This window comes from Kwoniella bestiolae, chromosome 5, assembly GCF_000512585.2.
Source record: "Kwoniella bestiolae CBS 10118 chromosome 5, complete sequence".
Lineage (NCBI taxonomy): Eukaryota > Fungi > Basidiomycota > Tremellomycetes > Tremellales > Cryptococcaceae > Kwoniella > Kwoniella bestiolae.
This window is the reverse complement of record NC_089245.1, coordinates 899,637-920,236: the sequence shown is the minus strand read 5'-3', so window position 1 is coordinate 920,236 and position 20,600 is coordinate 899,637. Positions and strand designations below refer to the sequence as shown.

The window sequence follows — 20,600 nt, the reverse complement described above, 5'->3', positions numbered from 1 at the left end:
AAATCTGTACTAATAATTCCAACTTTTGGTTGGTCTCAGATGTTTCTTGCCAATGACAAACGAATCGAGAGACCATGCAAAGACTCTTACAAGATGAGAGCGGACAATCGTTTTTAGAGAAGAAAGATCAATGCATCCCTAATATCAATTCAACCTAACTGCCTATCTATCCTCAACCCGCTTAAGCGACAAGGGTAGAAGCGGTAGCGGCCTCGTATTTGAAGGTGGCAGGGAGTTGTTGAGTCTTAATGTAGTATCGAGCAAGTCTGTGGATTCTGGATTCGATGAGAATCATTCGGCTGGAGTAAGGAGAAGAAAAAATCAGCGCCAGTGGTCTAGGAACGTGTCGACAACTCTGTAAATGTGAAAGGCAAACTCACAATTTACCATCCTTGTCGGCTCTGTTTCTCTCGAGGTGCTTTCGGACGGAGACGGCCTTCTTGATGAGGTGGTACATGTCCTCGGGGATGGAAGGGGCGAGACCTGGAAGATGGAGATACAGATATCAGTAAAATGTCACAAGAAAATGATGATCATCCTCGAGCACACTGAATATGATCTCGTTCTGCCCATCGCAACACAACAAAACACCAAACTCACCGTTGGTCTTGAGGATTCTCAAGATCTTGTTACCGGTAACATTCTTAACTTGGGGGATACCGTGAGAGTCTCTAAGGACAACACCGATTTGAGATGGGGAGAGACCTCTTCGAGCAAGCTTGAAGATTTGGTCGGAGACTTCCTCGGGGGTGGCCTTGGACCAAGATGGTTGAGATCTTCTGTAAGGGAGGGCAGAGGCGGACATACCCTTTCCGGAGGAGTGCATTCTATTGAGAGCTCACTGTCAGCAATCTGTATAGCCGTGACCATAAGATGCTCTAGCCCCTGTGTCTCTTCCATCCTCCATTGCAGTCCAACACATGTTGCCATGTCCTCCAGCAATGATCTTTCTCCTTTCTACCATGTCCTCCATGACCTTTCCTCACAATGAAACTCCTAACTTACCGACCCATTTTGAAAGATTGTTTTTTGTTACTGCTGATTTACCGACGAGGGAAGATAGGGGAGCCGCACTGTATGTCCAAACAAGGTCTGTCAGATGGCGAGCAGGGGAGATGGTGATGATCAAGGTGGACTCACGCAGTTCTTGATGGATGAAGAGACTAACAGGCTGATCGTTGGGACTGAAGATGAAGCCAAATTGGTGTGCTAGGGTAACGGGAACGACGACCAGCGCATGAATGGTGAAAATTACAAGTCCCAATTTCCAGTAACATGCCACTTTTGAAATGAGAGAGATATCGCCGCGACGCACCTAAAATGTAGGGAACAAAACGCCGGGGGAGCGCCCCCAAACTCCGCGGCGATATCTTTGCGGTGGCATAAATGCGAGAAATTGAGAGTTGTGCAAAAATGTAGAATGGGTGTAATTCTCCATACTGTGCTGGTCGGTATGCTTTGCTGTTGCTCTCACTCTGCGTTGGATATCATCAAATACTTCTTCATCGTCGTTCATCACCTTTCCCTTCTCCTCATCCTTAAAGATTCAAAATGAAGGTCAACTTCTCCAACCCTGCCACTGGCGCTCAAAAGCTCGTTGACTTCGAGGATGAGAGAAAGACGTGAGTCTCGTTCTTTTCGATGGAGGAACAGAGAAGGAGAAAAGGACAATATTGGATGGACCGGACTGGATATGTTGTTGAAGTCAAGGGAGGATGAATACGGTTAGGAGGATGAGATCAAGGTGTAGAGTGAGGGAATGTTATGCTGATTCTGTTGTCGTCGTTATCATAGTCGAGTCTTCTTAGAAAAGAGAATGGGTCAAGAGGTCCCCATCGACTCCCTCGGAGAGGAATTCGCCGGTTACGTCGTTAGAGTTACTGGTGGTAACGACAAGCAAGGTTTCCCCATGAAACAAGGTGGGTTTATTGGCTTCTGGAGGATGTAGGGATTGGTGGAATGGTTATACTGATGTTGTTGGATCGTTATAGGTGTCCTTCTCCAAAACAGAACCCGACTCCTCCTTGCTGATGGACACTCCTGTTACCGAGCTCGACGAGACGGTGAGAGAAAGAGAAAGGTGGGTCTGAGGGTCGCTCCTGTGCATCGTCAGTGATTCAGTGAGCTGACGAGGTCATTGATTGAATTCATAGTCCGTCCGAGGATGTATCGTCGGAAACGACATTGGTGTCCTCGCCGTCGCCATTGTCAAGCAAGGTGAAAAGGATATCCCAGGTCTCACCGACACCGTCCTCCCCAAACGATTGGGTCCCAAGAGAGCCACCAAGATCAGAAAGTTCTTCAACTTGTCCAAGGAAGATGACGTTAGAAAATTCGTTGTTAGACGAGAGGTCACCAAGAAGAACGGAAAGACCACCACCAAAGCTCCCAAGATTCAAGTCAGTGTTGTTGGCCCTACTTTCCCTCTGACGCATCACTTTCCACTTACCGTCCTCGAGATGCCTGTATGATGAGGGAAGGGAAGAACCACAACTGACATAATATGTTTTATCATCGTAGCGACTCGTCACTCCTCTCAGACTCCAAAGAAAGAGACACCTCCGATCCCTCAAGAAGAGACGAACCGAATCTCAAAAGGAGACCGTTGCCGACTACAAGGCTGCTCTCGCCAAACACGCCGAGGAGAAGAAGACCCACAACGCTGCCGTCAAGGCCGCCAAGAAAGCCAGACGATCTGCTTAATTCTTTTGTATTAGGTAGACACGTTGCTGCTATTCTATTGGGGATGTATTCTTTCTTATTCTAAAGAAAAACATTAACGTCGGATCGGTGATGGACAAGTGCATGCCGATGTATATCATGGATTGAAGGTTGCTCTCGCTCGAGGGAGAGTGATATGGCACTGAGATTGGATACATTCGTTTTCGTTCTGCGGCACTGACTTATCATCACCTGTCACGTTCGTCAAGGAGATGGTTTCGCTTTGAGCTACAAGTACAGCATACTTGATGACTTTGCGATCACACCTTTCTCAATAGTTCTTTCCGAAAGTGCCGCAACCGCTGTAGCGAATTGCTTGGGAATATAACTTCAAGTCTCGCTCAAATGTGCAAGACCAATGCATGATGCTATGCTTACAACAAAGCTAATAAATAATATACAAAAACATACAAGATCCTCCATAAATCCTCGCTGAATGTAGTATCACTCGGGACTCTAAGCCCTACCAACACCTTGAGGCGTGACATTCGCACTTCCCCCCAGAACCGTCCCACTAGGAGAACTCTCACCCGCCAACCACCCATTAGCATGCGCCGTACCGGCCGTAAATCCCTCTTCCTGCTGTCTGGATAATTCCCTCTCTCTATCTCTCTGTCGCTGTATTGCTGATTCTCGTCGTTCGAGGAGGGAGATGAGTGCTTTGCGGTGGAAATAGTTCATTGATGAGACTGCGTGACGACCGACCTGTCACGTGGGAAGCTCAGTAAATGCACGGGACATACAGCTTGAATAGTTGTTGAAGGAAGATAGAGATGCCGGGGTATCTGGTACGGTGCGACTTACAGGATACTGCTGTAAGGTGATTAACAGTTCTAAAGCATTTTCTCGTACGCCGACCCAACGGTGGAACAGGCCATTAGCTATTGGCATGAGTCCTCCCCAATGTGCTGGTAGATGAGTAAGAAGCTGCATCAAATGGGAAGACATCATCAGCAAATGCTTCGGGAAGGCAGAATGTACATTCCGATAAGGTGATTGGAGCATATGAAGCGATCAAGAACCACAAACTCACCTCTACGACTTGATCGTAATTCCTTATCCCATTATTCAGCGCCCCAAAGATAGCCTCAGCTTCAGCATCAGACATGTTCTTCGCCAAGCGCAATCTAGCTATCTGATGTTGAACATCGAACCCCACTGAGCGTTTCTTCATACGTGATTGCCAGTCCTGTGTGAAGTGAGTAATCATCAGTAAATGCCATGCCTCATTCTGTATGGTAGTAAGTGTATCTTCTCTCTGATACAGGACACCTCCATGAGGAACAAAAGAGACGCAACTCACCTTCGCAAACATCTTATAACTCCTAGTCTTCCTCCACGCCTCCACCCTATGTGTATTCGTCCACAACTCCCTCTGTTTACTCTGGTCATCCGCAAAGACCGCTCCACTTCCCAGCACCCCATCTCGGTATGGTACAGATGGGTACCCAATCTTGGTGGATCCAGTTTGAGTGTATTCCTGATGTGAGGCTATACGGACAAAGCGGTTCAGGTAATCTACGAAGCGAAGACGGATGTTGGATTCGCCGTAATGCGAGGTCGTTGCTGATAGGATCTGTAATGTCAAGAAGTATTTCAGTATGTGTTCGGCCCCATGACCATGATGCGATACAACGAGAGAGACGGGATTATGGCTGATAGATGATGTACAAATGTAAGAGCATGACCCACCTCGTCCATGAATTGATTATCGATACAATCGCTCTTGGCAATACTATTCATCTTCGCCTGGGGCGTGCCACTCGTCGTACTAGGATCATCCTCGACTTTGATCATACTCGAACTTCCCAAACTAGTTTCAGACGATCTACCAGATCTCATCGATCCCACATTCGCAGCGTTGATACTGCTCGAATTGTTGCTAGAAGTCATGCCGCCCGAAGAAGGTTGGAGGTTCTTCGACACAGTGATCTTCCCGGTCTCCAAATTACACAGTACGTCCCAAGTTGTAGGTAACTCTTCAAATCGAGGATTCGTCACTCCCGCTACGAATCCTGAGAACTCCTCTAGTATATCCAGAGAAGCCAAATTGGCGTAGGGAAACGCACAGGAGGTCATACCTCTTAACACTTGTCCACAACCCGATCCCAACGCACATGCTGCTAAGACCATACGAGCGACTTGGTTTGCGGGTAATCCATGGCCTAGGAACATTACTCGCTTGTGAGCTAACATCGCGTTGAGGATGAGTATGATGGGATGGGTCATCGATCCATTAGTATGTAGGTGAGGGTGGTAGGGCGGTGGGAACGGTGTGATGGTGTGTGAGAAGGTTTGTACAAGCTCGATAAGGGAGTACTAAAACGTAGAAGATTAGCTTGTGGAACCGCAACAATCATTGAAAGGTGATACTCACATCACCAACATCCTCATCGAAAACAGTCATCGGTATCCTAATCGGCACAGTTATCTTCTTGAACCTAGCCTCCGTTTCGAAGAAGTGTGTATCCCTCGGTACGCCTTTTCTCTTCGATTGACTCTGATCACCGGTCCCATAACCCATATCAGGTGTCAACCTACCCTCTCTCGAAGGGGGAGTAGCCAAATGGAGTTGCTGCGAGCTTGAAGATCCCTTTCTTACCATTCTGACGCCAGAGGAGGACGACAAGGTCTTTCGATGATTCGATGTTGATCCTGATCCTGAACCTGTTCGTGTGGGACCTTCGTTCCCATGACCGCTTTCCGACATCGTTCCAGTCCCATGACCAGGTTCAGACGATAGATCCTCGAATATCTCCTTGGTACCGCTCAACGGTTCTGTAATACCGAATTTCTCTTCGAAGAGATCTTTTCTTTCTGAACATCGTAACAAGATTCGCTCGTATCGTGTCAGACGGGGCATTCCGGCGGTAGAGATGGCGTTGGCGGAATCGAATAGACGAGCGAGGATTTCGGGAGAAGGGGAGAGGAAATATTCTTCCAGGGCGAGTAGAAGTAAAGGCTATACGAATTGCGCAGAGGTCAGCATGGAGCAGATGGATTCATGCCAGATGGTTGGACTCCATCAATCAGTGATTCCAAACTAACCTTGTATATACCGATATAAGGATTCGGCGTACAAATAGCCATAGCCTTGACCATCGCTCCTCTTCTCATCTTCTTATCCTCCTTCATCCTCACGCAATTTAACACATACAACAACCCCCCACCTGAGCCCGCTACGCCCCTCGTCGCCCGGTCGAGAGGCATAACGCTAGTCCGCCTATTATCGTTATTTGATGTACTCGTAGCAGAAGATTCGGTTGATAGTCTCATGGAAGATTCGTGGGATAGCATCGGAGCAACTGCTGAAGAGGGAGTTTGACCGAGATAGAAGATCGTCCAATCTTCTGCTCGTAGGTGAGCACCATCCGGTAACATTAGTTCTGCCAGGCGACTGGTGGGTGTAACATCGTATGATATTAGCTTTCAGCTTGTATTACTTCACTACAGCGAGCTCTGTGAGGCAATGTAGCTTGACAATCAGACGATAAGAGGTGGATATCACTTACTGTTCGTCTGTTCCAGTCGGATATGGATATTGATGTGCCAGCGTAGCACCAGCATCAATATCGAACTCCGCCAACAAGCAAAAATGGACAGCTTCCTCTTCGTCCCCTATCATTCCCGTTCCATCTAGGTCAAACGCTGAGTCTGGGCCCAAGTCATGCGTCAAGTCTGACTCGAAGTCTCTTTCGGTCGATTGAGTGGTAAAGTTGGATCTGGCTGAAGGAGTGGGAGGAGGGAAGGAGGTGTGGGAAGTGACGGACATGATTGAGGGTAGGGGATTGAGGTGGAAGTTGGGGAATTGTGCCGCAAGTGAGTTCCAGTTCAAATCGATCTCTTCTTGTCCTCTTCTGTCCTATGGGTATATGTTATCAATGTATGGTATATTGGACAGAGTATCAAGAGTATGAGATGATGTATTTTCAGTCATTTTGCATGGTGTTTGTTATTGTACTCTATTCTACACTCTCGACGTGCACTGATCGACCAATTTCCACGTGTCACGCGCGTTGGTTTGTGTGGGGCACCATACATAACCGCACCAAACACGACAACAGCCAAAACATGATAAAAGACTGTGCATCTATCTAAATTAGAATCAACTTTCATATCTTACATCCTTTTTCAATCAAGCTTTCTTCTATATTCTACAAGAGGCGCCTTCGACAGACTATCGAGCTCGACTACGATGGCCAACTTATCTTCCGAAGATCTGTTCGCCTACAGAGCGAATGCCAGCGCAGGACCAAGCAGATCAACATCATCACTCAATCTGTACCCACCAAACAATACCTCAAGACCATCTTCAAGGAAAGGACCAGGGAGGGGATCAAAGGATAACGATGCCATCGAGGTGCTAGAAGAGGCAGAGAGGGGTGATATATGTGAGCAGAAAGCTACTAGACCGCCATTACTCGTGCATCGCACTATCATGTTTGTATTGATGAACTGATAAGCTGCGGAATTGCCCTACAGTGTTCAAGTCCCCTGAAGATGAGCTAGATCACGATGAACATAGTGCTGCTGCGCCTTTACTCTCATCGACGGCATCGCGGCGAGAGCAATTATCTGAGGAAGAACATGAGTTGTTTTTGGCGGAAGGTCCGAATAGTACTGCTAGGGGGACGTTAATGGACGCAGTCACGAATGTAAGTTCTGATATAGTGGCCTTGGCTCTTCAAAGGCGTGATTGTAAGCTCATGAAGAATCTTGTCTGGTTAGATGGCGAACTCTATTATAGGAGCAGGTATAATAGGGTAAGTCAGCTTACATCATCTCATTGAAGTGTTTCGAACAGTGTTTAGCTGATTATGGATATGGTAGATTACCATACGCCGTCTCTCAAGCGGGATTTTTCACCGGTATATTCCTCCTGATCTCGCTGGCTGCAATATCAGACTGGACGATTAGACTGGTGATATTGACTAGTAAATTGAGCGGGAGAGACTCTTATACCGAGGTGAGCGAATTCACTCAGCTGGGAGAATGACATCGTCGAGAAAGTTCAGCTAATACGGTTATGGGCTATTGGAACAGACAATGTACCACTGCTTTGGACCTGCTGGGGCTGCTGCCGTTTCGTTCTTCCAATTCGCTTTCGCTTTCGGAGGGTAAGTCAGCTGTTCTGAATTACCGGATCTCCATGAGCTGACGCGTGTGACCATATGTACAGCACAGCAGCATTTCATGTCATCATGTAAGCTAGGTCGGAACAGAAACGTTCTATAGATTAGCTAATCCAACATACAGAGGCGATACAATACCTCGAGTGATATCATTCATCTTCCCCTCATTGGCAGAACATACAGTACTTAGATTACTGGTAGATAGGAGAGTGGTGATACTGTTGTGTACTTTGGCGGTATCTTTTCCGTTGAGTCTGCATAGGGATATCGTAAAGCTGTCGAAGAGTTCATCATTTGGTAAGTACCATCCCTCTCTCCAGCGTCCCGCACGCTGCTTGATCCTTTGTTGTAGATTATTATGTCTGTTGTACAGATCACCTGACTAATACTGATTGTGTCGCATAGCCCTAGTATCAATGACTATCATCGTCCTCTCCGTCTTATTTCGCTCGGTGGCTGTGGACTCCTCTTTACGAGGTTCCTCTCTCGATACATTCACATTGATCAAACCAGGTGTGTTCCAAGCTATCGGAGTAATATCATTCGCCTACGCATGCCATCATAATTCGAACTACATCTACAAGAGTATACATGTACCGACACTTGATAGGTCAGTTATTTTGTGATCGCTTTCGAGAAAGGATGTTAACTGAATGATATGCGTATGAATAGGTTTTACGTTGTCACGCACATCTCAACTGGAATTAGTCTCGTAGCTTGTTTGTTGGTAGCTGTATCTGGATATGTGGTATTCACAGATAAGACCCAGGTAAGCTGGCATCTTCTGTACACCTATCAATGATGAGGTGAAAGCAGCTGATGAATCGGTGAACAGGGCAACATCCTGAACAACTTCGCTTCTGACGATTGGGTGATTAATATCGCTCGATTCTGTTTTGGCGCGAACATGTCCACTACGAGTGAGCTAGCGAATTACTGGTACATATAAAAATCATGGTCAAACAGCTAATCGCTCTACTTATAGTCCCGCTTGAAGTGTACGTGTGTCGTGAAGTAGTAGAAGAATACTTCTTCAAAGGTCGACCGTTCAGCCAGAACAGACATGTTATCATAACTAGCTTGGTGGTGTTCACTACCATGGGCAGTGAGTCGTGTTCTCGATCACTCTTCGACTCATGTGTCCACCTCCTGATCATCGACCGCAACCTGAGATGCCTCATCGAAAATGCAACCTCAGCGTGGGGATTGAGGTGACTCTCAGCTGACATATTCCCCTTTTCCACAGTCGCCCTAACAACTTGCGACCTAGGTATAGTCCTCGAACTAGCAGGTGGTCTCTCAGCCTCAGCGCTGGCATTCATCTTCCCAGCATCTGCATTCTACGTTCTGACAAGTGGGAAATGGTATTCATGGAACAAGCTACCAGCTGGGATGGTAGCTTCGTTTGGTGGGATTGTTTTGCTACTGAGTTGTGGGCAGAGTATAGCGAATGCTTGGAGTGGGGAAGGGAAGGGTAAGGTTTGTACTTAGTATCTTGATATGCATTATTCATAGGATAGGGGCAGTGCTCTGCTCATAAGACGATGCATAGACCTGTGGCTTGGGATGATTTAACTTTAAATATATATCCCGTACAGTAGTAGGTTGGTTGATCTTGGCATTCCGCTAAAAATGGAGATGTGGTGAGATTTCCATGATGTTTGATGGGAATGACGTTATGATCACCGTTTGACCGAGTGTCAAAGGATGTCTGATCTTAACGACTCTTCGTGTCAATGCGGAATGATCTGAGTTAATATATATGTGTATATATATACATATATATAATCAATTATGAGATGTATGTAGCATCCACTCTCCCATTCGCAAGATGGGTAGGAAAAGTATCATATCTACTAAGCCTATGTCCACCTCACCTCTACACTAACGCATCACACACCTTCCCAGGATGAATAAGCTCCTAGGTAAATTAGATGAAGTAGTTACTAAATATGCGGATAATAAGCTCAACAAGCCCACTCCCGGTGGTAATGGTATGAACGCTGGACAATCGCATGGAGGTCAGAATGGACCAAACCCGTATGGTACTCCGGGTAGTATGAACGGTCATTATGGAAGGAACAGTCCAAATCCTTATGGTGGTCAAGGTATGAATGGGTATGGAGGGAGTGGTCCGACTGCTCATGGAGGTCATGACTACACGAATGGATTTGAAGCGAACAATCCCAACTTTTATACCAATGGGAATAACACGAGTCCTTATCCTCCTTGTGGTCCTCCCAATCCCATTGCCAACGGTCCAACAAACCATTACTCTTTCCCTCCCAGCCCGAATCTCCATCCCTACCAACAATCCTTTCCATACATCCCTCCCGGTCCCAACCTACCACCACCACCGCCACCACCTAATGGTAATTCTTACGTATACGGATCTCCCCCTTCTCCTATCCCCCCACCAAATGGTAATCCGTACACGTCCGGATATGCGTCCAGTCAGAATCTCGTTCCACCGCCTCAGGCCCCTCCGTATATTGCGCCGAGCAGTCCGAAGAAAAGTAAATACTCATGTGGCGGATCTTCGGTGTGTTTTTTTCTTCTTTCCTCCTATCCATTTTACACGCATAGCGGTGAGCTGATAGGATATGGGTGATGGCAGAAGCCGAAATACGAGTGAGTCACCCACTGTCCTGCTCAAGTACCTTATATCGGGACTGGACAGGTTTCTTCTTTCTTTTTCTTGTACAAAGCTGCATGTGGGCCAAACTGACGATGGCAATTGTAGGACCGCGGAGCAGAAGAAGAAGAGGAAGAATACAGAGAAAGCTGAGATTGCAGGTGCGTTTGGTGAGGTCGTGGGAGCTGTAGCGTCCGCTGGTGATGGTGGGGGAGGGGTGCGGGCTTCATGTGGTGGAGGAGGGGGAGAAGGGAGTGGATAATCTGGGAGACTCGATCCGGTGCTGTAGGAAAAGGTCTGTCGTAGCCTTTCGTGGCGGACGCATTTTCGCTGGTATACATGAGTATGTATTTCGATTTTGTACTTATCTGTTCCCTTGATCGATTGCCCCAGTCATGACAGTATATTGTGTCGTCCTGTTTGACTTAGCCATACGATATTATCTTCAGACACAAGTGAGACACATGATGAGCGGAGTGTAAGTCATCCATTACACAGTTATCTGATTGCTGCCCATCACCTGTGCATCTACAAGAAATCCGAATAGTCGCACTCACCAGGTCTCATAGCCCAGAACTAGGAAAAAGTATGCACCTATCACCTTACGAATACGGTGCATGGGTGTCTTGGCCAAGACAGTAGCTTATCAATCCTCCACCAGAAAAGGAGTATGTACGTCTTAAGTCAGTGATTGATAACACAGCATGATCGCCTTTAAGCCGAATCAACATCGAATGGAATGATCTACAATCTTTCTCCTTCGTCATTCCTACTGGACCAGTCAGATCAGGAAACAGTATAAATACTGCATGTATCCTCGAGAGTTTGTCCACCAACTCTCTACTATTGCACCACACTGCTAGAATCAAATTACACTACTGACTGATAAACCATTTCGCCACTTCAACACACAATGGGTAACTCCAACTCATCGACAAAACGTAAGTACCCCTTTTTTCGGCAGTGATTCTCTCGCAGACCAACGTATGAAATGTAACACGTAGCGACCACCTCGGTATACCAGCCATACGCACCTACCAACCCCTATCCATCGTACATCCCACCAAAGAAGAAGAACATTCTCGATAGACTGGACGATAAGCTCGAGCAAATGGGGAAACACGATAAGGCTAAACAGGACCCCATGCTGGTGCAGCCCTATGTACCTTCTTATGGATACCCCAACCCCAATCCACGTCAAGTGGGTATGAGCATGAATAATCACAATGGGAATGGGAATGGGAACGGTATGCACCCTTGTGTTAGTCCTTCCGGTGGGTACCCTTATGCCAATAATAGGTATGGGTATGGAGGACAGGGGTATAATTATGCTTTGTCTGATGAATATGGCGTGAGTATTATTACTATACATGCTATCTCTATGCTTACTTTGTGACTGATATAGCCTCTTCAGTATGAGTAAGTCACTCTTCCTCAGCTCTGTACATATACCGCTCCACACCTTCCTTGCCCTCCAGGCTCGCTTCATCGTGTCGCTTATTCTCTTTGTGTACGGCCTGGCTGATTGAATTCGTTGGCCTGATAGAACCGCCAGACAAAAGAAGAAAAGGAAGAAGCAGGAGAAAGGTGAGATACTCGGAGCGATAGGTGAATTAGGCGGTGCACTAGCTTCCATGGGAGATGGGGGCCATGGTGATGGTGGGTCGTCTGGAGATGGAGGAGGGGGCTCTTCAGGGGGTGGAGGGGGTCGAGCGGATGAGGTGAATCGTCGAGCCGGGATCCTGTTTACATTATTTTATACTGCATTGTCACATGTAATAGATTTTTTGATATGCATTTTATTGATAATGTCTATGCTTGGCATAATCAGCCAAACTTTCCAAAAGTACTTAGCTCTCGAAGAGGGACCACCAACTGCAGACATCCAGATTGTTTTCCATTAGACGTGTCAACAGCATACAGTAGTGTCGATTCTCAAGGGTCTAGTTACAGCACTACGAACCTCCTCCACCACATCCTCCACCACACCCAGAAGCATCTCCCCCCGAATCTGAACTAACATTATTCGAGACACACATACCACCCAATTCGATGGACGGTCCGATTCCCTCCATCAGCGCAGCACATCTTTCGGATTTCTCTTTCTCTCTTTGTTTGTCCCGTCTCTGACGATTCTGCTTCCACGTCCTACAAGTGTGTTACCAATGGACCCACCACTTTCAGTCCTGTCGGCAGACTCACTCATACTTTATTGGCTAGTGTGGGGGAAATTCTCATACCGTCAGCGTCCGTCAGAGATGGCTCGCAAAAATGGGTTAGTGATGGACAACTGACCGGATTAGGGTTCTTTCCGAGTTTTTTCAGCTCCTCTTGATTGATCTTCATGAGACCTTGTATTGGTTTTGGCGAGAGAACATTACTAGCTGATAGCGCTTTATCGTCAGAGACGACTGACAGGTGGACATACAGTATACATAATTCATCGATCAGTCTCCTCGTGTCGTACGGCGGGACGTACGGCCACAACGCACCTTTGGAAGGTATGTTGCCCATGTGAATGATGAGGTGTTTTGGGTGTGATAGATACAGAAGCGTACATGCGCTATCAAGTAAAATACTGAAAGACGAACTCGAATTCACCGATGATACGACATTGCTCGTTAGAGTGTTGACATGGTGAATACAGTAAGCTGCATAGCTTTTTGATCGTCATTCCGTCATCGCCTCAATGTATCTGATGCATCTAAGCGAGATGGCACCTATAAAAGGGGGTCCTTTGGAGCTATCAACATACGTTGAGATCTCTCAATGAGCTTCAGGGTACATCGCTCTGACCTCCTAGTCAATGTTCATCCACGAACATGTACTTATAAATAGAGTCCATGATATGTCCTATCAAGGGTTTCATCCTCTTTCCAAGCAATTTGATATCCACAATCACATGGGTACTTTGAAGATGGGCAATACATCTACCAAACGTAAGTATCCCTCTGCTCACTTGAGCAAAACTGAACGTGCTCAAACGACACTGAAACTGTATCCTTGCCTGACCTGATACTCTAGCTTCCAAGCAATATCCCACGACTTTGCCACCGAGGAAGAATGGTCTTTTCACAAAGTGGGAAAACAGATTTCAAGACCCAAGCACACTCCAGCAGAAGAATAACCCTCGTGTAAATGGAGGTAAGACCGTGAGTGTGTTACTCTACTCGCTCGCGTGAGCTTAAGCTGATGTGAAATGTCGATATTAGATACCGGAGTAAGTTGACCAGTTTCTCTTGCCCGCCCTTCTGCCCCTGTTGAGCTACTGATTCAGGCTACCAAGATACCCATGTGTCTGAGATATGCCAACTGACTATTGCTACCTTTCAGAACTCTTGAGGAAGCTCGTAAGCGACGAAAGCGACAAAAGGCCGAACGAGCTGGATTACTCGCCGATGCTGGATTCCGCCTCGGAGAGGCTGGTGTTGGACTGGGACAGGCTTTTTCTGCTGATACTTCGGGAGGAGGAGGGGCTGGGGCACATGGTGGACATAGTACGGGTGGATCTGCCTGTGGGGGAGGAGGCTCTTCGGGAGGGGGAGGATCGGGAGGGCATAGTTCGTCGGGAGGTGGGTCGGGATGCGGGGGTGGAGGAGGGGGAGGTGGTGGTGGGTGTTAGGATCATGAGATTTGTTAGAGTGATGATACCTTATGTGTATGTATGATACAATTTGTATTTAAGTAACTTCTCAATAGCATTATAGAGGTTGGACTCAATATGACGGTTAGTGCGCAGATTGCTTGTCGACTAGGTTGAAAGGATGGGGTATTACAGTATGAAACCTTAAGCCGAGATCACCGGAGGGAGACAGCCCCCGGATCGCTCCCAGTAACATTAACACACAATTCCAGATCCTAGCGTATATGTACCCATGCATCGTTCAGACTAGCCTCACTTTTTCTTCCAAGATAAGTCACGCATGAATTTATCCACTGTACGTGAGATAAATCCCATTCCATAGGAAGAGTAATGCAAGAGAGCCCAGATAGATTACTCCGATGTCAGGTGGAATAAGGAAGCTGATGATGCTTGTGGGTGTGATAATCTGGTACGACTGCAAGAATAGGAGAAACAAGTGATTTACTCCCCTATTTCATGGTGGTCTAAACCCAGCTGAGATGGTGAATCTCATAGAACCGAGGAGGAAGAACGTAAAAGGAAGAAGTGCAAGACGAGATGGAAGATTGTTGATATGTTACAAGAAGCTGGAGTGTCGATAGGGACATCCGTAGGATAGGATGAAAGCCGCGTATCTTTATAGGTTGATCTCTGGTCTCGTCGATAATCATTTAACACTCAGAAAGATTGGATGACTCCATTACATGGCTACAAGCTGATATCGGGGGAGAGCCAACTTTCCGATGGCCCGTCAATTTTGTCCTCCTGTGGCCTGTCGATGCACCATGGCATTCTACCCATAGATATCACCTTTGCCTGTGATGGTGTCGATACCAAGACTCAGTCCTATGATGGATGGTGGAGATGGACATCCCATTCCGCGCATGCCTGTGATGGCGTGTATAGCACAGCCTTCACTGAGGTACATGACGTCTCAGTTCATGATCGCCGAGATCCAAAGGACGTCCTTTGAGCTAAAACTAACCGGTAAATCCACTCTGACGTATTGCAGTTCATCTCTTGTTTTGGAAAAACGAGCAGAGGCACATGTTATAAAAAGGCCTCTGCGTCTCTTCTAAATTCTCGCAACCAGCATATGCACAGAATCACATCAGATAACAACCAGTTTCGAACAATTACATCCAGACTGAAGCATAGATAATCATACCCAAATTGATATGACGGGCCTCAGCGATAAATTGAATAAGCTAGGCGGATCATCACATCACGGTGAGTCCGCGCTCAGATCTCCTTGTACGAGGTATCTGGAATATAATGTTGGTGTGCTCATCTGGTATTTCGTGTTTTCTATTCTCTAGATGTGAAGATCTCGCCGAGCACTCAGAAAGTATTAGACAGGATAGAAGATGAGATTGACAGAGTCAGTAAGAAAATGGTAAAGTCCAATGGTGGAGATCCTAGTCAGCCTAGTCCCTATAGAGGTATTGTGGTGAGTCTTCCTCAGGCTCAAAATGCACGAAACGCAAAATCTGATGTTGATCATTCTCGACTAGACCGCATCGTACAAGTGAGTTACTACGCCCTCACCTCTGACACAGACCACGATTCAAAATTGTCTTGCCCCATTTTCCAAGCTGAGAAGGTAAGATCACTGAAATATCTCGACCCTTGGGAAGGATGTACGAGCACCGTCGACAGGAAAAGAAGAAGAAGAAACAGGCCGAAGCTTTCGGTGCGCTCGGTGAAGCCGTTGGCGCGCTGGCGGATGGGAATGGTAATGGGGATGGTAGCGGAGGAGCTGCAGATGGTGGGGGAGGGGCTGCAGGTGATGGTGGTGGAGGTGGGGCTTCGGCGGGATGTGGTGGTGGAGGTGGTGGGTAGTTTATGTAGATCATGATTGATGTATGAAGATGTGCGCATACTGTAATCAGATGTGGCGGTCAGAGCTTCCTCAAATCATGTCTCAAAAGCGACAAGTCAAGATGATTCAGCACATACGCAAGTGCATGCATACTCTTGACGATGACAACGTATACAATATAGGTCACGATGCAATGCCTCATACTGATCATTAGCCTTCTTTGGAAGGTTGAGCGGAACACAAGTACAGTATCTGTAATCAGCGAGCAACTTCCTTTTCATCTTCTTTCAACCATCTGTAAAATTCAAATTATCTTAAGACTCTGTAAGTCCGTTCTTGACCTACGGATTGATAGACTAACATGGATCTATCAGTAAATTCGAATCAACATGTTCAATCATCGTCTTGATACTTCCCAAGAATCAGTCCTAAGAACAAGAGGAGGAGGATGTTTCGATTGGCTCGACCAAGTATGTTCTCTCTGCCCTTCCCATTCATTCCAGGACTCCCTCGCTATCTGATATATGGGGCTTTTTGGCTGATCTAAATGATGTTGTACCCCGATAGGTCAGGTAAGCTCATCTCTCTTGCCCATATGGATTTGTTGCAGTGGATGACAGATCATCCGTTCAATGATAGACACAAATCCCCTCCAGACAATTCAGGCCACACCCCCATGCTAGGCGGAGATCCCAAATCCAAATCCAAGGATAAAAGCAAGTCCAAAGATAAGGACAAGAGCAAGACCAAATCCAAAGAGGGCGATATCAAAATTAAAGATAAAGGTAAGAAATACAAATTCAAAAATAAGAAGGATGGGACTTCGCAAACCATCCCCAAAGACGATGTGGCGCCCGCCTCCGCTATCGGTGCTTCTGGTGCAGAGTTGGGATTGGGTCTTGATGAAAAGAGTACTGATGCTCCTGATGTTCCTGGTGAGCAGATGATGAGCGGGTGTGGAGGTGGGAACGATCATTCCTGGAGAGGGGATGGGGTTGACCAGCCCGATATGGGGGGGATGGGGCTTGGACGTGGTGGGAAGGGGGGAGAATAGTATATGTGTGGATTCGTGAGGGGAGAATAGGATGGAATGGCACGAGGAGAATCAAGATTGGGAAGAAATTCAGAAGAGAAGATTTGACAGTGTCAATGTATCGCTATTTGAAATGCCAAATGGCCATTTTTATGTATACAGTCTCCCGTCTTGTACCGCTTGACGTGGATTTGGATTAAAGGCTGGCCTTCACATTACCACCTGTCCGATAACTTATCGCAAAGTCACCTTGCTCGGATTGCCTGCAATATCGTAGCAAAGTATGATATAGCTTCTATGCATTCTTATAGGTATATAATGTTAAAACTGCTTCTCTCTTATTCCGGTTCCGTCACAACATTTCAACAAAAATACTAAATGTATGTCCCCGTCACTGCTCTCACCCGTCTATGACATTATCATTTTCCACTGTTACGTCCTTCGTTGAACAATTCAACAAACCTATCCATATCCTTACATCAAGACAGATATCCTTTTCCCACGCCGTGGCCTAATGTTGTCGACTAGGCAACCTACTCAACCCTCTCTCCTCCTCGTACCTCTCCTCTTCCTCCTCCTCATCACCCTCCTCATGCCATTTACCGGCCCTACTGACCGCCCTCTCCCATCCCCTGATAGCCTTCTTCCGTTCCTTCTCTTCTAATTCAGATTCGAACACATGTACACCGGCGGTATTGACATCAGCCAAAGTTTCAGGTTTAGACAAGTCCCATCCGAATAGCTTGAGGGCGTTGGCGGCAAGGAGGGCTGATCCGAGGGCCGTGGATTCTCGCATGGCTGGACGGGCGACGTTGAATCCTCCGATCTGTAATAACAGGGATATCAGCATGATTCAATATGACAAGACAACATGGGGTGAAGTAGGGGTGATCGATGCGAGGGAAGAGGTGATGGACGGGAGTAGAAAAGATGTGAAGATGCAGCACTCACATTAGCTTGCAGTTGCATTGCCAAATCCGAGTTGGTAACACCACCATCAACTTTCAAAGTCTCCAATTTCGTTTCACTCTCTTTCTCGATAACGTCCAATACCGCTCTGGTCTGATAACATACAGCTTCCAAAGTGGCTCTAGCAATATGTGCAGAAGTGGTATATGAAGTAAGACCGATGATTGTTCCGGAAGCTTCCCTGTCCCAGTATCTATATATCACGCAATATCATCAGTCACATTCGTATGCTACATATCGAGGGTAGAAAGGACTCACGGTGCGAGTAAACCACTGAAAGCGGTCACAAAGTACACACCACCGGTGTCGGCTACTGAACCGGCGAGAATGTCCATATCTGATGATTCTTCGATCAGGTTCATTTGATCTCTCAGCCTGCATCAGCACAACCAGAATTAGCACAATCCGTCGCACAAGCGCAATCCATGGCGGTCGAAGGATCTCTTGTAGCAAATTGAATGGTGTAAATGCACTCACCACTTGATAGCAGACCCAGCAACCGCAATAGACCCCTCAAGCGCGTAGACAGGCTTGGCATCGGGTCCAGCTTGGAAAGCGACCGTGGAGATCAATCCGTAATTTGACCTCACACACTCTTCACCAGTGTTGAACAAGACGAAAGCACCAGTACCATAAGTACATTTGGCTTCTCCCTTTCTCAGACATTTGTTTCCTACCAACGCGGCCTGTTGATCACCCACTATACCAGCTATAGGCACACTGGTCAAGGGAGTACCGATGGATTCATGGATGGTACCGTAGATCTCTGAGGAGGACACGATCTTGGGCAAGACGGATGGCCGGATACCGAAGAATCGTAATAATGGAGGATGCCATTGGAGGGTCTTCAGGGAGATGAGGAGGGTTCGCGAAGCGTTGGTCACGTCCATGATGTGGAGACCACCTTGTTCTCTTCCTGTGAGTGCCTATAAGATTTTAGAAGTTGCGTAAATCAGCTACACGCCTACATCGACAAGCGATAACGAGATGAGAATCCAAACTTACATATACAAGCCAAGTATCAACAGTACCAAACATCAAATCGTCATTCTCATGGGCCTCGTGAACTTGTCTTTGGTGATCCAACATCCATCGGAGTTTGATAGCTGAGAAATAGGTAGAAAGGGGAATACCGGTGCTAATCAATCAGAACATACCGTCAGCTTCCCCATTTGCTTGAGAGCAGCCATGCAAGAGGAACACTTACACATCGACTATGCCTTCCTTACCCTTCCTCTTCTTGTGTCCATGAACGTTGGCATTTCCATTGGCTTGCGGCTTCTTGGTTTCCTCTTTTTTCTGGGCCAGACCAAGATTTTCCAACTTCTCTCCCACTTTCTCGACTAATCCATCTTTTTCACCTTGAACCTTACTTTCACCTCCATCTTCGGTTTCAACTACTACATCACCTTTCTCACCAAACGCAGCATCTTCACCACCAGTACCAATCTCTACATCCTCGGGAACACCCTTGAGATCTTCTTCCTCATCATCGATGTCTAATCCCTCCTCTGCCAACTTCTTCTCATACTCTCTCACAACACCGAGGGTACGAGAATCATCCCATACAATGGCATTACACAGGGGTTTACCGGTTGATCGGGACCAACAGACGGTGGTTTCTCTTTGATTTGTAATACCTATATCAACAAACATACCAATCATCAGTAAGTCACTACTTTATCATCACTCCATGGCATCAGACATCAAAGAAGGACAACACGAAGTCAGAATACCCACCAATACCCTTTATACTCTTTCTTGACCAACCCATCCATTCGAGCTTCTCAATAGCCTTGTTGATACATTCGGTCATAGCGTCGACAAGAGCCTCGGGATCGTGTTCGTGCCATCCCGCATGGGGTAAGATCTGTTCGAACTCTGTTTGATGTTCTGCAATGATTTTGGCTCGCTTGTCGAAGATGATGAATCGGGTTGATCTAGTCGATGAAGCAAGAATCAGTGTTGCTGCGACATGGTCTTGATGTCGGATTGCGGTCGACTCACGTTGTACCACAATCCAATGAACCGATGAATTGACCCTGCCTCAATTCTCTATTTCCGTCCATTCCACTGAACCCACCCGCACCCTCGAAGTAAGCTCGAGGAGCAGTGGTGTGTTCATTACCCAATGGCAAGGTTGGAGAACCCGCTCGGGAAAGGAGGGACGGAGTATTTGGTCCAGAATAATCTGCTCTTTGGATTGGTCTAGGTCCGGAAGACATGTGTGAAGCTGTAGAGCCCCGTCTCGACAAGGATGCCCCACCAGAGTACCCGCCGCTTCCTCCACCACCTTGGACGTAATTTCCACCAGGGGTGGGAGGAGGATGACCTCCCCCTCCGGAAAAGTATGATACCTGATGTTGCATCTGAGGGTGTTGAGGTGGAGCTTGTTGTGAGAACGATGGTCTGCCAGAAGCTACCTCTGATAATCTTCTCGGTACGGGTGCTTGGACACCCGCTGCAGCTGAGATGGAAGGTCTTCGAGAGTTGGCGGGAGAGACTTGAGGGGAAGTTTCGAATACCGGTGTGAAGGACCCTGGACCTCCGCTGGATCCAAATCCTCCTCCGAGGGGTGATGGGTGCTTCATGGAAGACATTTGTAAATCTACATTAGGTGTTCTAGACATGTTGGAAAAGAGGATTCCTTTGTTGTTCTATAATAC

General features: G+C 46.9%; 10 protein-coding genes across 10 annotated transcripts; 7 read left to right on the top strand and 3 right to left on the bottom strand.

The window, feature by feature from the left end:
* Positions 1-181: 181 nt before the first annotated feature.
* Positions 182-826, bottom strand: I302_106733 (40S ribosomal protein uS15; the record flags this gene model as incomplete). Its single annotated transcript, XM_019192614.1, has 3 exons — positions 182-299; positions 381-483; positions 601-826. The coding sequence occupies 3 exons, from the start codon at positions 824-826 to the stop codon at positions 182-184; spliced, it is 447 nt and encodes a 148-aa protein (XP_019045611.1).
* A 725-nt stretch (positions 827-1,551) lies between these two features.
* On the top strand, positions 1,552-2,703 carry I302_106732 (40S ribosomal protein eS6; the record flags this gene model as incomplete). Its single annotated transcript, XM_019192615.1, has 5 exons — positions 1,552-1,622; positions 1,795-1,919; positions 1,992-2,080; positions 2,154-2,399; positions 2,521-2,703. 5 exons carry the CDS (start codon positions 1,552-1,554, stop codon positions 2,701-2,703), a joined length of 714 nt encoding a protein of 237 aa, XP_019045612.1.
* A 474-nt stretch (positions 2,704-3,177) lies between these two features.
* Positions 3,178-6,493, bottom strand: I302_106731 (uncharacterized protein; the record flags this gene model as incomplete). The annotated part of the gene is made up of 8 exons (XM_019192616.1): positions 3,178-3,426; positions 3,526-3,648; positions 3,755-3,910; positions 4,025-4,297; positions 4,414-5,040; positions 5,099-5,683; positions 5,770-6,118; positions 6,234-6,493. The coding sequence occupies 8 exons, from the start codon at positions 6,491-6,493 to the stop codon at positions 3,178-3,180; spliced, it is 2,622 nt and encodes an 873-aa protein (XP_019045613.1).
* Positions 6,494-6,916: 423 nt separating this feature from the next.
* On the top strand, positions 6,917-9,344 carry I302_106730 (uncharacterized protein; the record flags this gene model as incomplete). Its single annotated transcript, XM_019192617.1, has 12 exons — positions 6,917-7,112; positions 7,204-7,376; positions 7,450-7,484; positions 7,552-7,687; positions 7,765-7,838; positions 7,901-7,924; positions 7,978-8,150; positions 8,259-8,463; positions 8,526-8,622; positions 8,689-8,773; positions 8,839-8,958; positions 9,100-9,344. 12 exons carry the CDS (start codon positions 6,917-6,919, stop codon positions 9,342-9,344), a joined length of 1,563 nt encoding a protein of 520 aa, XP_019045614.1.
* A 418-nt stretch (positions 9,345-9,762) lies between these two features.
* I302_106729 (uncharacterized protein) lies at positions 9,763-10,750 on the top strand (the record flags this gene model as incomplete). The annotated part of the gene is made up of 3 exons (XM_019192618.1): positions 9,763-10,395; positions 10,471-10,484; positions 10,597-10,750. 3 exons carry the CDS (start codon positions 9,763-9,765, stop codon positions 10,748-10,750), a joined length of 801 nt encoding a protein of 266 aa, XP_019045615.1.
* Positions 10,751-11,401: 651 nt separating this feature from the next.
* On the top strand, positions 11,402-12,503 carry I302_106728 (uncharacterized protein; the record flags this gene model as incomplete). Its single annotated transcript, XM_019192619.2, has 5 exons — positions 11,402-11,429; positions 11,493-11,839; positions 11,894-11,907; positions 12,035-12,209; positions 12,393-12,503. 5 exons carry the CDS (start codon positions 11,402-11,404, stop codon positions 12,501-12,503), a joined length of 675 nt encoding a protein of 224 aa, XP_019045616.2.
* Positions 12,504-13,390: 887 nt separating this feature from the next.
* Positions 13,391-14,110, top strand: I302_106727 (uncharacterized protein; the record flags this gene model as incomplete). Its single annotated transcript, XM_019192621.1, has 4 exons — positions 13,391-13,427; positions 13,513-13,640; positions 13,701-13,708; positions 13,822-14,110. The coding sequence occupies 4 exons, from the start codon at positions 13,391-13,393 to the stop codon at positions 14,108-14,110; spliced, it is 462 nt and encodes a 153-aa protein (XP_019045618.1).
* Positions 14,111-15,288: 1,178 nt separating this feature from the next.
* I302_106726 (uncharacterized protein) lies at positions 15,289-15,952 on the top strand (the record flags this gene model as incomplete). Its single annotated transcript, XM_019192622.1, has 4 exons — positions 15,289-15,340; positions 15,430-15,560; positions 15,625-15,638; positions 15,748-15,952. 4 exons carry the CDS (start codon positions 15,289-15,291, stop codon positions 15,950-15,952), a joined length of 402 nt encoding a protein of 133 aa, XP_019045619.1.
* Positions 15,953-16,608: 656 nt separating this feature from the next.
* Positions 16,609-16,986, top strand: I302_106725 (uncharacterized protein; the record flags this gene model as incomplete). Its single annotated transcript, XM_019192623.1, has 1 exon — positions 16,609-16,986. One exon carries the CDS (start codon positions 16,609-16,611, stop codon positions 16,984-16,986), a length of 378 nt encoding a protein of 125 aa, XP_019045620.1.
* Positions 16,987-17,476: 490 nt separating this feature from the next.
* On the bottom strand, positions 17,477-20,564 carry I302_106724 (glycerol kinase; the record flags this gene model as incomplete). Its single annotated transcript, XM_065870324.1, has 8 exons — positions 17,477-17,791; positions 17,917-18,127; positions 18,193-18,309; positions 18,412-18,860; positions 18,940-19,072; positions 19,142-19,574; positions 19,675-19,874; positions 19,942-20,564. The coding sequence occupies 8 exons, from the start codon at positions 20,562-20,564 to the stop codon at positions 17,477-17,479; spliced, it is 2,481 nt and encodes an 826-aa protein (XP_065726396.1).
* Between the last annotated feature and the right edge of the window lie 36 nt (positions 20,565-20,600).